Source organism: Sprattus sprattus (genome assembly GCF_963457725.1).
Source record: "Sprattus sprattus genome assembly, chromosome: 3".
Taxonomy (NCBI): domain Eukaryota; kingdom Metazoa; phylum Chordata; class Actinopteri; order Clupeiformes; family Clupeidae; genus Sprattus; species Sprattus sprattus.
The window spans coordinates 60,184,963-60,199,962 of NC_137922.1; the positions used below are offsets into that span (position 1 = coordinate 60,184,963).

General features: G+C 41.9%; 3 protein-coding genes across 3 annotated transcripts in view; 1 reads left to right on the top strand and 2 right to left on the bottom strand.

The window, feature by feature from the left end:
• Positions 1–750, bottom strand: part of slc35g1 (solute carrier family 35 member G1) — an 8,305-nt gene extending 7,555 nt beyond the window's left edge. Inside the window, exon 1 of the mRNA XM_080833782.1 lies at positions 289–750. Coding sequence (XP_080689908.1) covers positions 289–625 — 337 coding nt within the window. The 5' untranslated portion in view covers positions 626–750. The remainder of the gene's footprint in view (positions 1–288) is intronic.
• A 988-nt stretch (positions 751–1,738) lies between these two features.
• lgi1b (leucine-rich, glioma inactivated 1b) lies at positions 1,739–7,551 on the bottom strand. The gene is made up of 8 exons (XM_080833783.1): positions 6,961–7,551; positions 6,743–6,814; positions 5,369–5,440; positions 5,198–5,269; positions 4,219–4,290; positions 3,504–3,673; positions 3,035–3,199; positions 1,739–2,648 (listed from the first exon to the last, which is right to left on the bottom strand). Exons 1-8 carry the CDS (start codon positions 7,149–7,151, stop codon positions 1,825–1,827), a joined length of 1,638 nt encoding a protein of 545 aa, XP_080689909.1. The 5' UTR covers positions 7,152–7,551; the 3' UTR covers positions 1,739–1,824.
• A 1,147-nt stretch (positions 7,552–8,698) lies between these two features.
• The window catches only part of fra10ac1 (FRA10A associated CGG repeat 1), a gene marked incomplete at its 5' end in the record, with an annotated part of 18,653 nt that continues 12,351 nt past the window's right edge, over positions 8,699–15,000 (top strand). The window contains 8 exons of the mRNA XM_080835774.1: positions 8,699–8,728; positions 9,647–9,723; positions 9,877–9,972; positions 10,557–10,602; positions 11,255–11,331; positions 11,986–12,069; positions 12,518–12,602; positions 12,943–12,988. Of these exons, the coding sequence (XP_080691900.1) occupies positions 8,699–8,728; positions 9,647–9,723; positions 9,877–9,972; positions 10,557–10,602; positions 11,255–11,331; positions 11,986–12,069; positions 12,518–12,602; positions 12,943–12,988 (541 nt within the window). The remainder of the gene's footprint in view (positions 8,729–9,646; positions 9,724–9,876; positions 9,973–10,556; positions 10,603–11,254; positions 11,332–11,985; positions 12,070–12,517; positions 12,603–12,942; positions 12,989–15,000) is intronic.

Genomic DNA, 15,000 nt, shown 5'->3' on the forward strand with positions numbered 1-15,000 from the left:
TGTTACATAATGTGCGCAAATAACCAAGTCCAAGTCAAATAACCAAGTCATCAGATCCAAACTCCACTTTGATAACATTATTTTTTTTAAGGCAAGCAGTGACGATGCGGGGGCTAACACTTCAACAAGAGCACATAGATTATAGCCTAGTTGTTAATTTAGTAGGTTGAATAAAGATCATTCATAGGGAACTCTACAGAGGAAGTATAGCGATGCTTTGAGAATGATGCAAGAATCTGCTCTACTCGGGAACACTACGTCGCTCCTGGATTAGGCAAGCAGCCGTACCTTTACGATCGGAGTTCCCCCCGTCACCGGTATATTCGGCGTCGTCTTTCCCGCAACATAGAAGCGGACACCATCGTTTGGCAGCGCTGCCATTCACGTTACGACTGCCCGTAGCCATCTCGCTGTCATCTCCATGTCCATCTCTGTCGTAGTTATCCTGGCTTTGATTTGAAAGATGTAATCTGTCTGTTAAATGTTCATCATCGTCACTGGCGGCGTCGTCGTCGTCAACTTTCCGAAACACAACACGAATGTCCCCCTCTCTACTCGGGACAATGGATAAAACTTTGCTATCATGACTCGTTACCGAACCGTTACTGCCTCTGTAGTCGCCCATTTTAAGATGCAACAGGTGGGCATGCCGTGACCAAATGCCTCACCTCCCTTGGTCCCTGAAGAATAACGCCTGAAGTTAAATAATTAACCTTGGACGTTACTCGGAAAGCAGGTGTGAACCGACCGCAAGGGGGAGAGCGCAACCAAGCAACAGTCCAACTGTGTTCTGAGCCGGGACGACTGTAACGTTTCACAAAGTTTTTCCCTGTTCTTATGTCGCCGTTCACCAGCCTATAGTGACAAGGCGTTTCATGACTTTTCTTTTACGTTATCCCATCACTGAAATTATGTTCTCATATTGTATCCTGTAGCCTTCTGTTAATTGGTGACGTTAATATAGCTTAAATGGTCTCAAATATATAACATAGGTGTATATGTAAAGGTTTGCATTTTAACGTTTCTGAGAGTTTTGCCGACTCTACAAGTCACGTTGGGTCAACGATCGACTACTTGGAATCATGAAGGCAACGTTTTCATTGCACAGAGCCTACAGAGAGAGAAAACCCGCTTTTATGATTTTACTGAAGAGAGTTTATTAGCGCTATGCACAATTTACAAACATCCAAGATCACAAATGAAAACCCTCACTCGTGGTTAGGTCTGAAAACACAATTACTAAAAACAGTTACATTTCTGTTGTACATGTAGCCTAGGCCGTTGCTTTTCAATTATTATTTAATTGAAAGGCTTTTAAAAATTGAACATCACATATTGTGTTTTTCTCTTGTGAAATGGTCCCTCCGTGTCATACAAAAATTGTCGCTATAAATTACTGTATTGTTCATGTAAAAACTGTAAACATTTTATTTGGCAATTGTTTTTTTTGTTCTTTTTTAAGTTAAAGGGTTAATGAACAGATTTAAACGTTTTTGTTTCTTTATTTAAATCCTCAGTAAACAATTCTAGTTCATGTTTGAGGGGCTGGTAACTTTAGAGAATACACAGACAATGGCTTTTTGTTTAAAGGAGAGAAAAGAGCAGAAAAAGTGAAAAGTGCAGAACAGTTTGTGACAACAGAGAAGGATACAAAGGATGTTTCTAGCAAGGCATTCATCTGAGAGGGAACGACGTGTTTGTTATTACCGCTGGCTATTTCATGCACTTAGTCTGTCTCTGTCAGTATCTGTCAGTGTTGCTGCATTTGATCCTCCACTTCCACTCAAAGCCTGTCTTGTGAGTCGACGACGACGTGAGCCCGCCTCAACGTTTGTTACTCAGATCTATGATCAGATGCTCGTAAATCTGGCTCCTCCCTTTGAAGCTTGATGCCAGCAGGAACTCCTTGTTGTCAATGGAGACCAAGGCGAAGGCCCGCGGCGCCTGGATGTTGAGCTCCTGGAAGTGGACAAACTGGCCCTTCTTGGAGTCCCACTGGTAGACCTGCGTGAGGGAATAGTCGCTGCCCAGGATGGCGTACTGCCAGCTGCCGATGACCACGGGCTGAAAGACCATGGAGCCGCGCGAGGGCATGGTCTGGAGCTCCACGAACATGTTGCCGTCCCAGCGCATGACCTTGGAGTCGCCGATGAAACGCGTCAGACAGATGTACAGGTCACCTTTGACCTGGAAGTGCTTGACGGCGTACACGTCCTCCATCTCGGGGATGTCGGTGCGGCGGTCGAACTGCTTTAGCGCCTTGTTCCACGCGTAGATGACGGGGCGCTGGGAGCTGCTGGAGAGGATCAGGTGGGGCTTGGCGGCGATGTCCAGATACTCCACGTCAGTGTCGCGGTACCAGGGGTGGAGCGACTGGTGCGAGTAGAAGCCGTTGCCGTTCCACTTGTAGACGGTGGTGGAGCCAGCCTTGGAGCTGTCGGCGATCACGAAGAAGGACTCGCCGTCGATGCGGAAGGTCTCGATGTCGTTGGGCTTGCGTATCTTCAGGATGTCGATGTCCTGGATCTTGATGAACTTGTTCGCGGAGACGTCACGCTTGTAGATGTGGGAGCCGCCGAAAAGCTGGGCCACGACAATGAAAAGCTGGTCGTCGATGACCAAGGGTTTGCACACGACAGTTGACGTGCCTGTGTGAGGAAACAAGGGAACAGGCATGCCATGGTTTGAATTTACGATAAACATTGAAAAACTCAACTAAAACAAAAGATGAGGTCATGTGGGATCCACATATATTTTTATTTACACACTACTTGCAAACTACTTACTTAAAAACAAATTACAAGGTAATTGATATTTTAATATAATGAACAACAAAGAAAGAATTATAACCGAGACAAAACTGTGGCTAGCTTTTCTAATGCTGCAACAAAGTTTCAATAAGTCAAGTAAACACAATGTTACTTTTCACATTCTGCCCTTCGGATTTCATGTAAACAAGCGTATCGCCATCTAGTGGTGAAAATCACATTTCATTTCACATCTTGCCCCCAGAAAATAACCATGTATGGCTTACTCTCAATGCTGTCATATGTTCTGAACGCCAACTCCACGTGGTCCCATTCCAGGAAGGTGCATGTTCCGGTGAAGGGTTGAGCAAACACAACATATTGATCATTCCCAAATGTGAAGGCGTCCACTGAGATGGACTCAAACTTAAGCGGCGGGTGGGCGGCAAACTCTGTGAGAACACACACAGGTGGGAGTGAACTAGTTTTAGTATATCACAGAGAAACACACACAGGCGGGAGTGAACTAGTTTTAGTATATCACAGAGAAACACATAGTGAGTTACACTGGGGCACATGTGTTTGTAGATAATCTATAACATAATATTCAGTAGAAAAGCGTAGAGAAAATGTATAACATGATATTCAGTAGAAAAACGTAGAGGAAATCTATAACATAATATTCAGTAGAAAAGCGTAGAGAAAATCGATAACATAATATCAAGTAGAAAGGCAGAGGGATGCAGCGTGGGGGACCTGCTGTGATGCAGTCGAATGATTGTGGCACAAGGTCGTTGATCTTCTTCCCTTGGTAGAGCGGAGGCCCAGCGCAGAAGATCTGGTCCACTGTGGCGTTAGTGCTGTACATCCACTCCACCAGCCACTTGAGCTTGCAGTCGCAGTGAAACTGGTTTCCTCTCAGGTCCCTGTGTCATACATTATCATAAATAACAAACAGTGAAACTGGTTTCCTCTCAGGTCCCTGTGCCATACATTATCATAAATAACAAACAGTGAACAATGATTATATATTCATCTCAAACAGGTTTGTTTAGCTAGCCTGGTATAATTCACTTTGTGGATAGGGTCTAGTCACACTCCATTGGGGATTATCTTTGCACCCTAATGGTCGTAGACTTTGGGTTCATTTTGAAACCACTCGACTTTAGCCTTTAACTAATCGGCATTGACCACTAATGGTGCAAACGTATAAACGCCAGCTAGTGTTGCTACAACTCTTTGTTTTACTTCGTCTAGCTCTAGTACTGTCGTCATTTTTGTTACCACATTTCAAAACAAACACTTCACTTCACAATCATTGCATAACTATATTTGGATTAACTCAATCAGTTTTCATAAAGTGTTTGCTTTTGTCAATGATTTTTCAACACAAACCACGGTCACATGGCTGGACGACTAGTTTCTTGTGTTTAACAATGAATTTCAGTGCCAATGTATTGGAGCTACTCACACTTTTGTCAGGGCGTCCATTCCCTTGAACACATCTTTGGGCAGCGACTCAAGGTTGTTGTAGGCGAGGCTCCTAGGACGGAAAACATAAATTAAACAGTATCGAGTGAAACACACGATAACGTGCGTATCCTGTTTGCAATGTTGTGTGTGTGTGTGTGTGTGTGTGTGTGTGTGTGTGTGTGTGTGTGTGTGTGTGTGTGTGTGTGTGTGTGTGTCTGTGTGTGTGTGTGGGTACGTGTGTGTAACGTGTGTGTCCTGTTTGCAATGTTGTGTGTGTGTGTGTGTGTGTGTGTGTGTGTGTGTGTGTGTCTGTGTGTGTGTGTGGGTACGTGTGTGTAACGTGTGTGTCCTGTTTGCAATGTTGTGTGTGTGTGTGTGTGTGTGTGTGTGTGTGTGTGTGTGTGTGTGTAACGTGTGTGTAACGTGTGTGTAACGTGTGTGTCCTGTTTGCAGGGCCGTATATTTCCCTTGGCAGTGATAACACACTTCATGCATACCAACCGGATGATTCATACTCTGTCTGGCATGCAGAAGATAGAACACCTTGAACACAGTTGCCATGGCATGTCTGTCTTGATTGTTTTAAAGCTGGTTACCCACCGTAATATTTACATGACTAGTTTTTATTGACTAGTAAGTTTTTAATTTTCTTTATTTCATTACAGATAGCACTAGGCAGGCAACCTTTTCAAGATGGCAAGAGATAAGGTCGATGATTCATAATGGAGTTAAAATGCATTATAATGCATTAATAGAAGGAGTTATGATGCATTATAATGCATAAATAGAAGGAGTTGTAATGCATTAATAGAAGTATGTTTTATCAGCTGGTACGCACCACATGACGGCGTATAAAAAAATCAACACATACAGTATAACAGGCACACTGACAACAAGGGTTATACCACATATGTGTACAGTAAGTCTCTTTATATAATATGCTTAACAAAGGCATGTACATATATGTGAATACTTACAGGTGTGTTAGCGACTTCAGACCACGAAATGCATAAGGTGATATTGAATCAATTTTGTTGTTTTCAATAAACCTACAACAACAAGACAGTCACGATTATTAAAACAAGAACATGCACGCAATAAAAACATAGACAACAGCCACTTGTGATTATGAGGAGGCGTGAACTAACAAGTATTCTAGGTGAGGTAACCCCAGGAACGCGTCCTCATCAATGGAGTCGAACGAGTTGGCTGTGAACAAGCTGCAGAGAAAACAAAGCAGATCATTATCATCATGAACATTCAAGTCCTCTTTGCACTCAAGAACAAAACGACAAAGAAATCATTCTTCCTTTTATTCTTCTTAATAACTGAAGTCTTTTTTTATGAGAGAGTGAGTAAGTAATATTGTGTTATTTCTCCTCTGCGCAGGATTTTAATTATAATATAATAATTGTCAGATTTGAATGGCACAAGCGGCACACTGCAACACACACGTGGATATATGGAGGCGACACAGGAAACACACACACACACACACACACACAAACACACACGCACACGTAGGCCTGAGGTCGCTGTGAATTTCTGCTCTGCATTTTCCCATCCCGGACTGTCCTTCCTGCAGAACCCCAGGAGCAGAGGACCAGTGACACACACACACACACACACACACACACACACACACACACACACACACACACACACACACACACACACACACCCAGGAGCAGAGGGCAGCTTTTAAGCAGTTGAGTTATTATGCCAGTCATGAGTGGGCATGGGTTAGTTGAGTTATTATGCCAGTCATGAGTGGGCATGGGTTAGTTGAGTTATTATGCCAGGCATGAGTGGGCATGGGTTAGTTGAGTTATTATGCCAGTCATCATGAGTGGGCATGGGTTAGTTGAGTTATTATGCCAGTCATCATGAGTGGGCATGGGTTAGTTGAGTTATTAAGCCAGTCATAAGTGGGCATGCAAGGTTATCTTTTTACTACAAATAACCTGGAGCACCAATGATTTTACCAAAACAAAGTTTGTGCAGTATTTTTTGCAGATCCACAGTAATATGGAAGGTATGCAGAGATAAACAATGTTGTCATCATCCTCAGTTGGAGAATGGCACTGATTGTGCAATGGAGCTTCCAGTATTAAGGCAGGGGTGTGAATGAAGAGAAAGACACCCTGGATATGAAATAAGATGGTAAATACTTTGCCCTGGGTACGTAAACAGGGACACTCTCTCGTGTGTTGTTTACGAATCCAGACACTTGAAAACTCTCTTAGAGTGTTTGGTGTGTTCTTTTTCAAAGCTCTTAATGGACATGGCCATGTAGCCCAGTGGGTCAGGGCAATGCATAGGCTACTCTTCACGCTGATTCTAAGGGCCTTTGTGCGGAGACAGGCAAGAGGAGTTCCGGGCCAATAGTCTTATTGAGCACGGAGAAAAACCAGGCTGCATTTTATCGGTGTAAAAACCTTTCACCCTGTAAAGTGCGGTTATCAAAGAGCTGTTAGGAAATAGCCCCTGAATGAAGATGACAAAGAGCGAGAAGAACTCACAGGAGCTGGAGAGCGGGCGTGTGGAGGAAGCTCCCCCCTGCAATCTCAGTGAATCCAGATTTCACAAAAGATCTGTGGGGGGGGAAAAAAAATCAAAAGAACTAAACCACAGAATGTTTTATACATACATAGAACTGATAACCACGCTCAGTAATTAAGAGGCTTCGTGTGAGACAAAGCACTGAGGTACACAACACAAGAAAACAAATACCACTTACAGTGACACTACGTCAGGTGGGAAACTGTGGGGGACCGAGCGTATGTTCTCACATAAGGCATTATCTTTGGTGCATGTGCAGGATGCGGGGCATCGGGGTTGCTTCGGTTTCCTGCCCTCCGTCATAAGCAATAGAGCGCCGATCCACAGCAAAACAGCGCATCCTCTCACGGTTTTGTTTGTGTATCCCATCCTGTAGCTAGCCACGCTTTGGTCACAACCGCTGGGGTCGAATATTCCTGAGCATGAACCTGGTGTCCGTCGTGGGAGAGTAGCTTTTTTTAATGGATCCTCTTTTCTGTCTCTTGAATAAGTGTCTGTTTCTGTTTTTTTCTTTCTGTTTCTTTTACTCCCGACGCCGTGTGATGAATGCAACTGAGGAGACTGCGAGTCGCGATGGCTAGGCAGTCATCCAAGCGATTCGTTATGGGGAACGCAGCATGGCGATCACTGAATAGGATGGAAATGTCATAAAAGAGACGCGATAACCGGCGCTCAACCACAGCCAATGCCAATTTATCAAGTGAAAAATGTACTTAATGAAAAGCAAACTGTGAAAAACAAAGTCTATACGCGTTAAAAAAACAATCCTCCCGCACCTCACGACCGAAATAAACCCTCTGTCCAAGAATCGCTATCCCTGGGTAGTCTGTGACGTCTGCAGCGATGATGAGAAGATGAGGCTGAGAGAGAGCGTTGTAAAATCCTTTCAGTGAAACGACTGCCAATTGAGTAGCTATGGGTCTTTGTCCATGCAGTTTTATTTATGTAGATACGTCGGAAGGATACCCATGAATAATCCCAGGAATATTCATGAGACAGAGCACCTGCGGCCCCTGGATGCAAGACAACAGAAGTCCCACAAAATACAATGATAAAGCACAATTCCGTTTGTAGGAAAGACAATTGTGTTCGCAAGATATATTGACAGCTAAGATATAGGCTATTGTCAAACCAAATTAATAAAACAGTCATATAATAACATGACCAAACTTGAATTGAGCAGTAGCCTATAAAGAACGATAGAACAACAAAAAGGTAGACGTTTCAAGGAAATGACAATGTTCACATCTCCCCGTCTAATGCACTCAGATGTAACAAAGATCACCATTATTTTAGCAGGGTAGTGAGAGGTCTCTCCCAGCACCCCCACTCAACCGAAATAGCTTCCACAGAAGCGTTATGGACTTAAAAGCGGAATCTGTCTCATATTCAATGGGGGATCTCTCTCTCAATCATCTCCGAATACAGTGTAGTTTTGTTTCAAAAGTCTGGAAAAGTTTCACCCCTTAACCCCTCCTCCCAGTTAAATTATTTATCAGCATAAAAGATCAGTTGTTCTCCGTCGGCCAAATTGGAACTATGCAGCTAGAAAAAAAATGTGACAAAGTTGAAAAATGAAACGGGAATGTGTTGTCTCATGTTTGCAGCTTCTAAACCAGGCTGCTCAGTGGCTTATTGGAATGACTTTATAGTTTCCGTTTATGAGAAAAATAACTGCAGTTGAGCGAGGGGGGAATTTCATTGTACTTTCTAACCGAACACAGACATGTTTTAATAAATAAAATAAAAAACGCCAAAACGCCACGTTTCTTTGTATAGTAGTGTCAGGTGGGATATTCTACATTAATTTGCTCAACGAGGAGGTGGGGTTAACCATATCTTTGACACGCCTCTCTCCTCCCATTAGTGTACGTCATCCACGAGCGACATTCTTACATGTAAACATCATATGAAACATGGAGCAAAGGGGATTGGATCTCGTGAAGGTGGTTACGATTATTTACTTGTATTTGTTCCTTGAGCTAATAGGCTTGCTAGCCAAAATAGGCATTCTTTATCCCGCAGTTAATAGATGTTTAGGTTATCAGCTAGTAAAGGTTAGCATGCTCGCGTTTCCATCAGGCCAACTTTATTCTATCGCACAGTAGCCTACATCGTCCTATGCTTTTACTCTGTTGTCCAGCGATGTAGCTGTTTGCATTTCACAGAAATGTGCAACTGAAAATGTACTGTGCATCTGATGTCAGTGTGCTCCAAAAAGTGCATTATTTGGCTGGCGGAATGTAACTTTTAATATTAATAAGTACAAAGCACAAATGAGTCACCGTGAAGTTAGATATTTCACGGTAGACACACTGAGCTGCCGCAGAAGTCGAGAGAAGCCAAACTCAAGGATACCAAAATGCTTGATGCTGTTCCACTCTGCCCTTGTGTCCCTTTGCTGACCCTTCTACACGATGCAGTGTGCGGGTGCGTCCTTTCGGTAGCCGGTGTTGCGTTTCCTGCTCCATGCTGGCGCGGCTGTTTAGAGGCCTGAGTCATCACTCAGATACCAACCGAGCCCCGGCAGCACTGCAGCGGTGTATCGTCTTTAAACATCTCCCTTCATGAGTGCACACACACACACACACACACACACACACACACACACACATCTGTTATTCTTGACGACGCAAGACGAGAAAAGCACAATAGGCTATTTCTGAGGTTTTATGCAAGCGAATGCTCCTTTGCTCAATGCCAATGAGTTCTCAACACTTTTTGTGTGAAAGACAGAATAAGGGAGGAGGATATCAACTTGCCTTTCAAATAGTTCAAAGAGAGTTTTGCTATCCTTGTTTAGTTTTGTTTGTGGTAGGTGTTTACTGAATAGGATCACATTCCTAACGTTTTCGAATCTTTAGGTCCACGGTGGTGGAGGGTACGACTCTGATTTCAGCGATGATGAAGCCCAGGGAGGGTCAGCTCATGGACTCAAAAGGTAAAAGACCTGTGTTTTACTTTCACCTTCTCTTTTCTTATTTCTGAGATTCAATTCGATTCAATTTTATTTATAAAGCGCCATAACAATACCATTGCCTCTAGGCGCTTATAGATGCCTTGACATATTTGCATTGACTGTCCCCTATGATAGGTCCCGTGAGGAAGATCTGCTGCTGCGGAAGCCCTTTGAGAAGGCTAGGCATGCCAAGCTGGCGCCCAGGACCATGGCTGCAGCGGAGTGCGACAGGTAAGGAGTGGAGTTCACTCATCAGGTCTCTTTTCTTTTTCTACCTATCTGTTTAAAACACCATCCATCCATCCATCCATCTATAAATAAATACATCACTCAAGTCAGTCAGTCAATCAACCTATCTATCTTTCTATTTATCCATACGTCAGTCTATCTATCTATAAATACATTTATCTATCTATCTATAAACACATCTATCTATCTATCTATCTATCTATAAATACATCTATCTATCTATCTATCTATCTATAAATACATCTATCTATCTATCTATCTATCTATCTATCTATCTATGTATCTATCTATCTATAAATACATATTTCTGTCTAGCTATCTATCTAAGTATCTATACATTAGTCTATCTATCTATAAAAACAAATATTTGTCTAGCTATCTATTTCTCTATACATCAGTCTATCTATCTATGACTTATATGTCAGTCTATCTATCTATCTATACGTCAGTCTATCTATCTATAAATACATCTATCTATCTATCTGTTTCTTCAGAGATTACATAGTGAAATATCTCAGTATGCTGGGCTTTCTAATGCTGTGTGTTTATTTTTTTTATCCGTGTAGGGAGGAGGCCATAAACAGAAGGCATCACATAATATCAATGAACGCTGTATCCTTTCACTATATTATATGTGTTTATGGGTGCCCTTGTGTGTGTGTGTGTGTGTGTGTGTGTGTGTGTGTGTGTGTGAGAGTGAGACACAATCGACGCTGTATCCTTTCACTATATTATGTGTGTTTATGGGTGCCCTTGTGTCCGTGTGTGTGTGTGTGAGTGTGAGTGAGTGAGACACAGAGAGTGAGTGAGTGTGTGTCTGTGTGTGTTTGCATCACATAATATCAATGAACGCTGTATCCGTTCACTATATTACTTGAATCAGGTTTGCAGTTATTGTATTTTTTTCACATTGTTTCATTTCGCACGACAGAAAGAAAGATAAACGAAGGAGGATCATGCAACTAGTTCTGCACTAAGTTCAGTTTTGAAAGCACAAATATTTTGCCCCACAAAGAATAGATGTATGCCTTCATTATTTTAGTTTCTCTCAGTAAAAGTCATTTCCCATGAAGGTGACAGAGTGTTTTCTTTGCACCCCTATGTGTTTTTATGGTAATCTATTGTCTGACAATAACTGTTTTGGCCTGAATAGAGTACACTACTGTATATATTAAGCTCTGCTGAAATGCGATAATGATACTGTTTTTGCTGCAAGAGGCAGTGTACTGTTCTGGTGAAGATGACCTTAACAGCGTGCTCTCAGTTTGACCGGCACAGGAAGTTTGTCAGTGACTATATCTTGTACTATGGCGGGAAGAAGGAGGACTTGAATCGTTCCTCGTGAGTACCTTTGCCCTGGACCCCTCTTGGTAATAGAATCAATAAATATGCCAGTATCTTACCATTTGACTGTAAACACATTTGATGCCAATGAGCTTCACCCAAAACTGTGTGACAGTGAGTAACTACTTAATAACTACTTAGCTGCTTAATTATAACACATATTTGCTATTTTGTGTTCAATCCCAGAGTTTGAAGTGCTCTTTCACCATACTCTGTGTTACTGAGGATAACTGTGTATGGTTGTGTGTTATTAAGGGACAAAGACAAGAGGGACATTGATGTGGTTGTGTGTTATTAAGGGACAAAGACAAGAGGGACATTGATGTGGTTGTGTGTTATTAAGGGACAAAGACAAGAGGGACATTGATGTGGTTGTGTGTTATTAAGGGACAAAGACAAGAGGGACATTGATGTGGTTGTGTGTTATTAAGGGACAAAGACAAGAGGGACATTGATGTGGTTGTGTGTTATTAAGGGACAAAGACAAGAGGGACATTGATGTGGTTGTGTGTTATTAAGGGACAAAGACAAGAGGGACATTGATGTGGTTGTGTGTTATTAAGGGACAAAGACAAGAGGGACATTGATGTGGTTGTGTGTTATTAAGGGACAAAGACAAGAGGGACATTGATGTGGTTGTGTGTTATTAAGGGACAAAGACAAGAGGGACATTGATGTGGTACGGGAGAACCATCGCTTCCTCTGGAGAGATGAAGACGAGGAGGACATGACATGGTAACTCTCACATCACTGACGCCTCACAGCGTTATGCTTACTGTATTATTACATGAAACCTGTTTATGGTGCGGTGTTGTTGACGAGGAGGACATGACATGGTAACTCTCACATCACTGACGCCTCACAGCGTTATGCTTACTGTATTAAATGAAACCTGTTTATGGTGCGGTGTTGTTGACAAGGAGGACATGACATGGTAACTCTCACACATAGACATATATAGATGTGTATATATATGGTCTAATGTCTATGGTAACTCATAGACATATATAGTTATAGTATATATATGGTCTAATGTCTATGCTCTCGCATGCCTCACAGCTTTATGCTTGCTTGCTGCAACCTATTAATGGTGATGTTCAATTGATAACCTGTCTCTTTTTGTCTCTCTGTTATAATTCTCTCTCTAATGCATATTGTTCTTACACCATGGTGATGTGCATAGGGAGAAAGACCTGGCCAAGAAGTACTACGATAAGCTCTTCAAGGAGTACTGTATTGCAGACTTGAGTAAATACAAGGAAAACAAGGTAGGTCTCAAATCAATGTAGTCTTTAAAAAGTAGATGGCGTCAAAGAGTGTTTTTACCATGCGTCTATATCTGAAAAGTATTTCTCACAAAAATGTGATCAACTAGATTCTGTAATTTTCCGGAAAGTTGAATGGTTTGACCGGTAGAGTCTCCTCTCACATATGGCCATCCATAATGTCTTTTAAATGTGTTAAACTTAATTTTCTTATTTTCTGGAAAGTTGATCCATAATATGGTCATCCATAATGTACCCATGCCACAAGTATGTGTCACTATTGCTTTGAGCTGTTTAAATCTTGGTGCTAAATACAATTTCTCTCTCCAATGTCGGCCCCAAGTTTGGATTCAGATGGCGCACAGAGCAGGAAGTTGTCTCTGGAAAAGGTACGATTATTTTGGCCAACCGCCATTACCATCAGTACACAGACTTGCTGTAATAATGTTCCACCAGAGGTCCTCTGAAATACAGTGGTTTTAAGGGTTTAACTGATTCATGTAACGTAAAAACCAACGAAATGTAATCTGCATTGATACTGATAATTTACTCAACTGATTTCAAAGTTGTTTTAACTATTACAGTGTTAACAGTTTACAATCGTTTACTGAGGTTTAAAGTTTCATTTTAAACAGAAACATGCATGAAGAACTTGAGAGTGCAGACCTCTCAATGTTAAAGAAAGTGAAGAAAACATTTAAAAACCTCCTTGGAAGAGGCAGACTCGTCTGTGTATAAAATGACCACTAGATGGCGACTTTGTTCATAGAAAAACAGTTGTCACAACAAGGTGGTAAAAGACTAGAGAGGATAGAATCAGAGATCAGTACAATCACTTCTACTCATTCAACTAGCATAGAATTTTAATTTGACCGGCATCTTCACTTCGTGTCCGTTTAGTGTGGCAATGCTGTGGATCTCTTCTCCATCCTGTCGTGTTTTTCAGCGCTCAGTGACACAGGGAGACCATTAACAGACTCCCACCCAGAGTGTCTGAGAACCAGTTTATTGACACCATTAAGTGTGGTGACCACAGTGACCAGTTTATTGACACCATTAAGTGTGGTGACCACAGTGACCAGTTTAGTGACACCATTAAGTGTAGTGACCACACACACACATACACACACACACACACACACACACCATTAAGTGTAGTGACCACAGTGGGCTATTCTGGTATTTAAGGAAGAACAATTAGCCAATGTGCTGGGCCAGATTAGCCAAGGCTTAATCCCCATCCTTACTGGAGTTTCATTGGCCATACCACCCTCTACACACACAAACACACACACACACACACACACACATTAGTGTCTCTTTCTCCTTTCTAAGGGTGTTATGTGTGTGTGGAACACTTGTCCTGACGTTTCTCTTCTGCACTCAGCTGTGGTTCTCTTTTCAAATGTTTTGATTTAATAGTTTTACTGTCAACCACTGACAGGATATTCTACTCATCTGAGAGTGTGGAGCACATACAATAGAACAGGAGTATGGCACACAGGCTCATAGAATAGAATAGAATAGAATAGAACAGGAGTATGGCACACAGGCTCATAGAATAGAATAGAATAGAATAGAACAGGAGTATGGCACACAGGCTCATAGAATAGAATAGAATAGAATAGAATAGAACAGGAGTATGGCACACAGGCTCATAGAATAGAATAGAATAGAACAGGAGTATGGCACACAGGCTCATAGAATAGAATAGAATAGAACAGGAGTTTGGCACACAGGCTCATAGAATAGAATAGAACAGGATTATGGCACACAGGCTCATAGAATAGAATATAATAGAACAGGAGTTTGGCACACAGGCTCATAGAATAGAATAGAACAGGATTATGGCACACAGGCTCATAGAATAGAATATAATAGAGCAGGAGTTTGGCACACAGGCTCATAGAATAGAATAGAATAGAATAGAATAGAATAGAACAGGAGTTTGGCACACAGGCTCATAGAATAGAATAGAATAGAACAGGAGTTTGGCACACAGGCTCATAGAATATAATAGAACAGGATTATGGCACACAGGCTCATAGAATAGAATATAATAGAACAGGAGTTTGGCACACAGGCTCATAGAATAGAATAGAACAGGATTATGGCACACAGGCTCATAGAATAGAATATAATAGAACAGGAGTTTGGCACACAGGCTCATAGAATAGAATAGAATAGAACAGGAGTTTGGCACACAGGCTCATAGAATAGAATGGAACAGAATAGAACAGGAGGATGGCACACAGGCTCATAGAATGGTTGATATAGAATAGAATAGAACAGTAGTATGGCACACAGGCTCATAGAATAGAATAGAATAGAACAGGAGTATGGCACACAGGCTCATAGAATAGAATAGAATAGAACAGGAGTATGGCACACAGGCTCATAG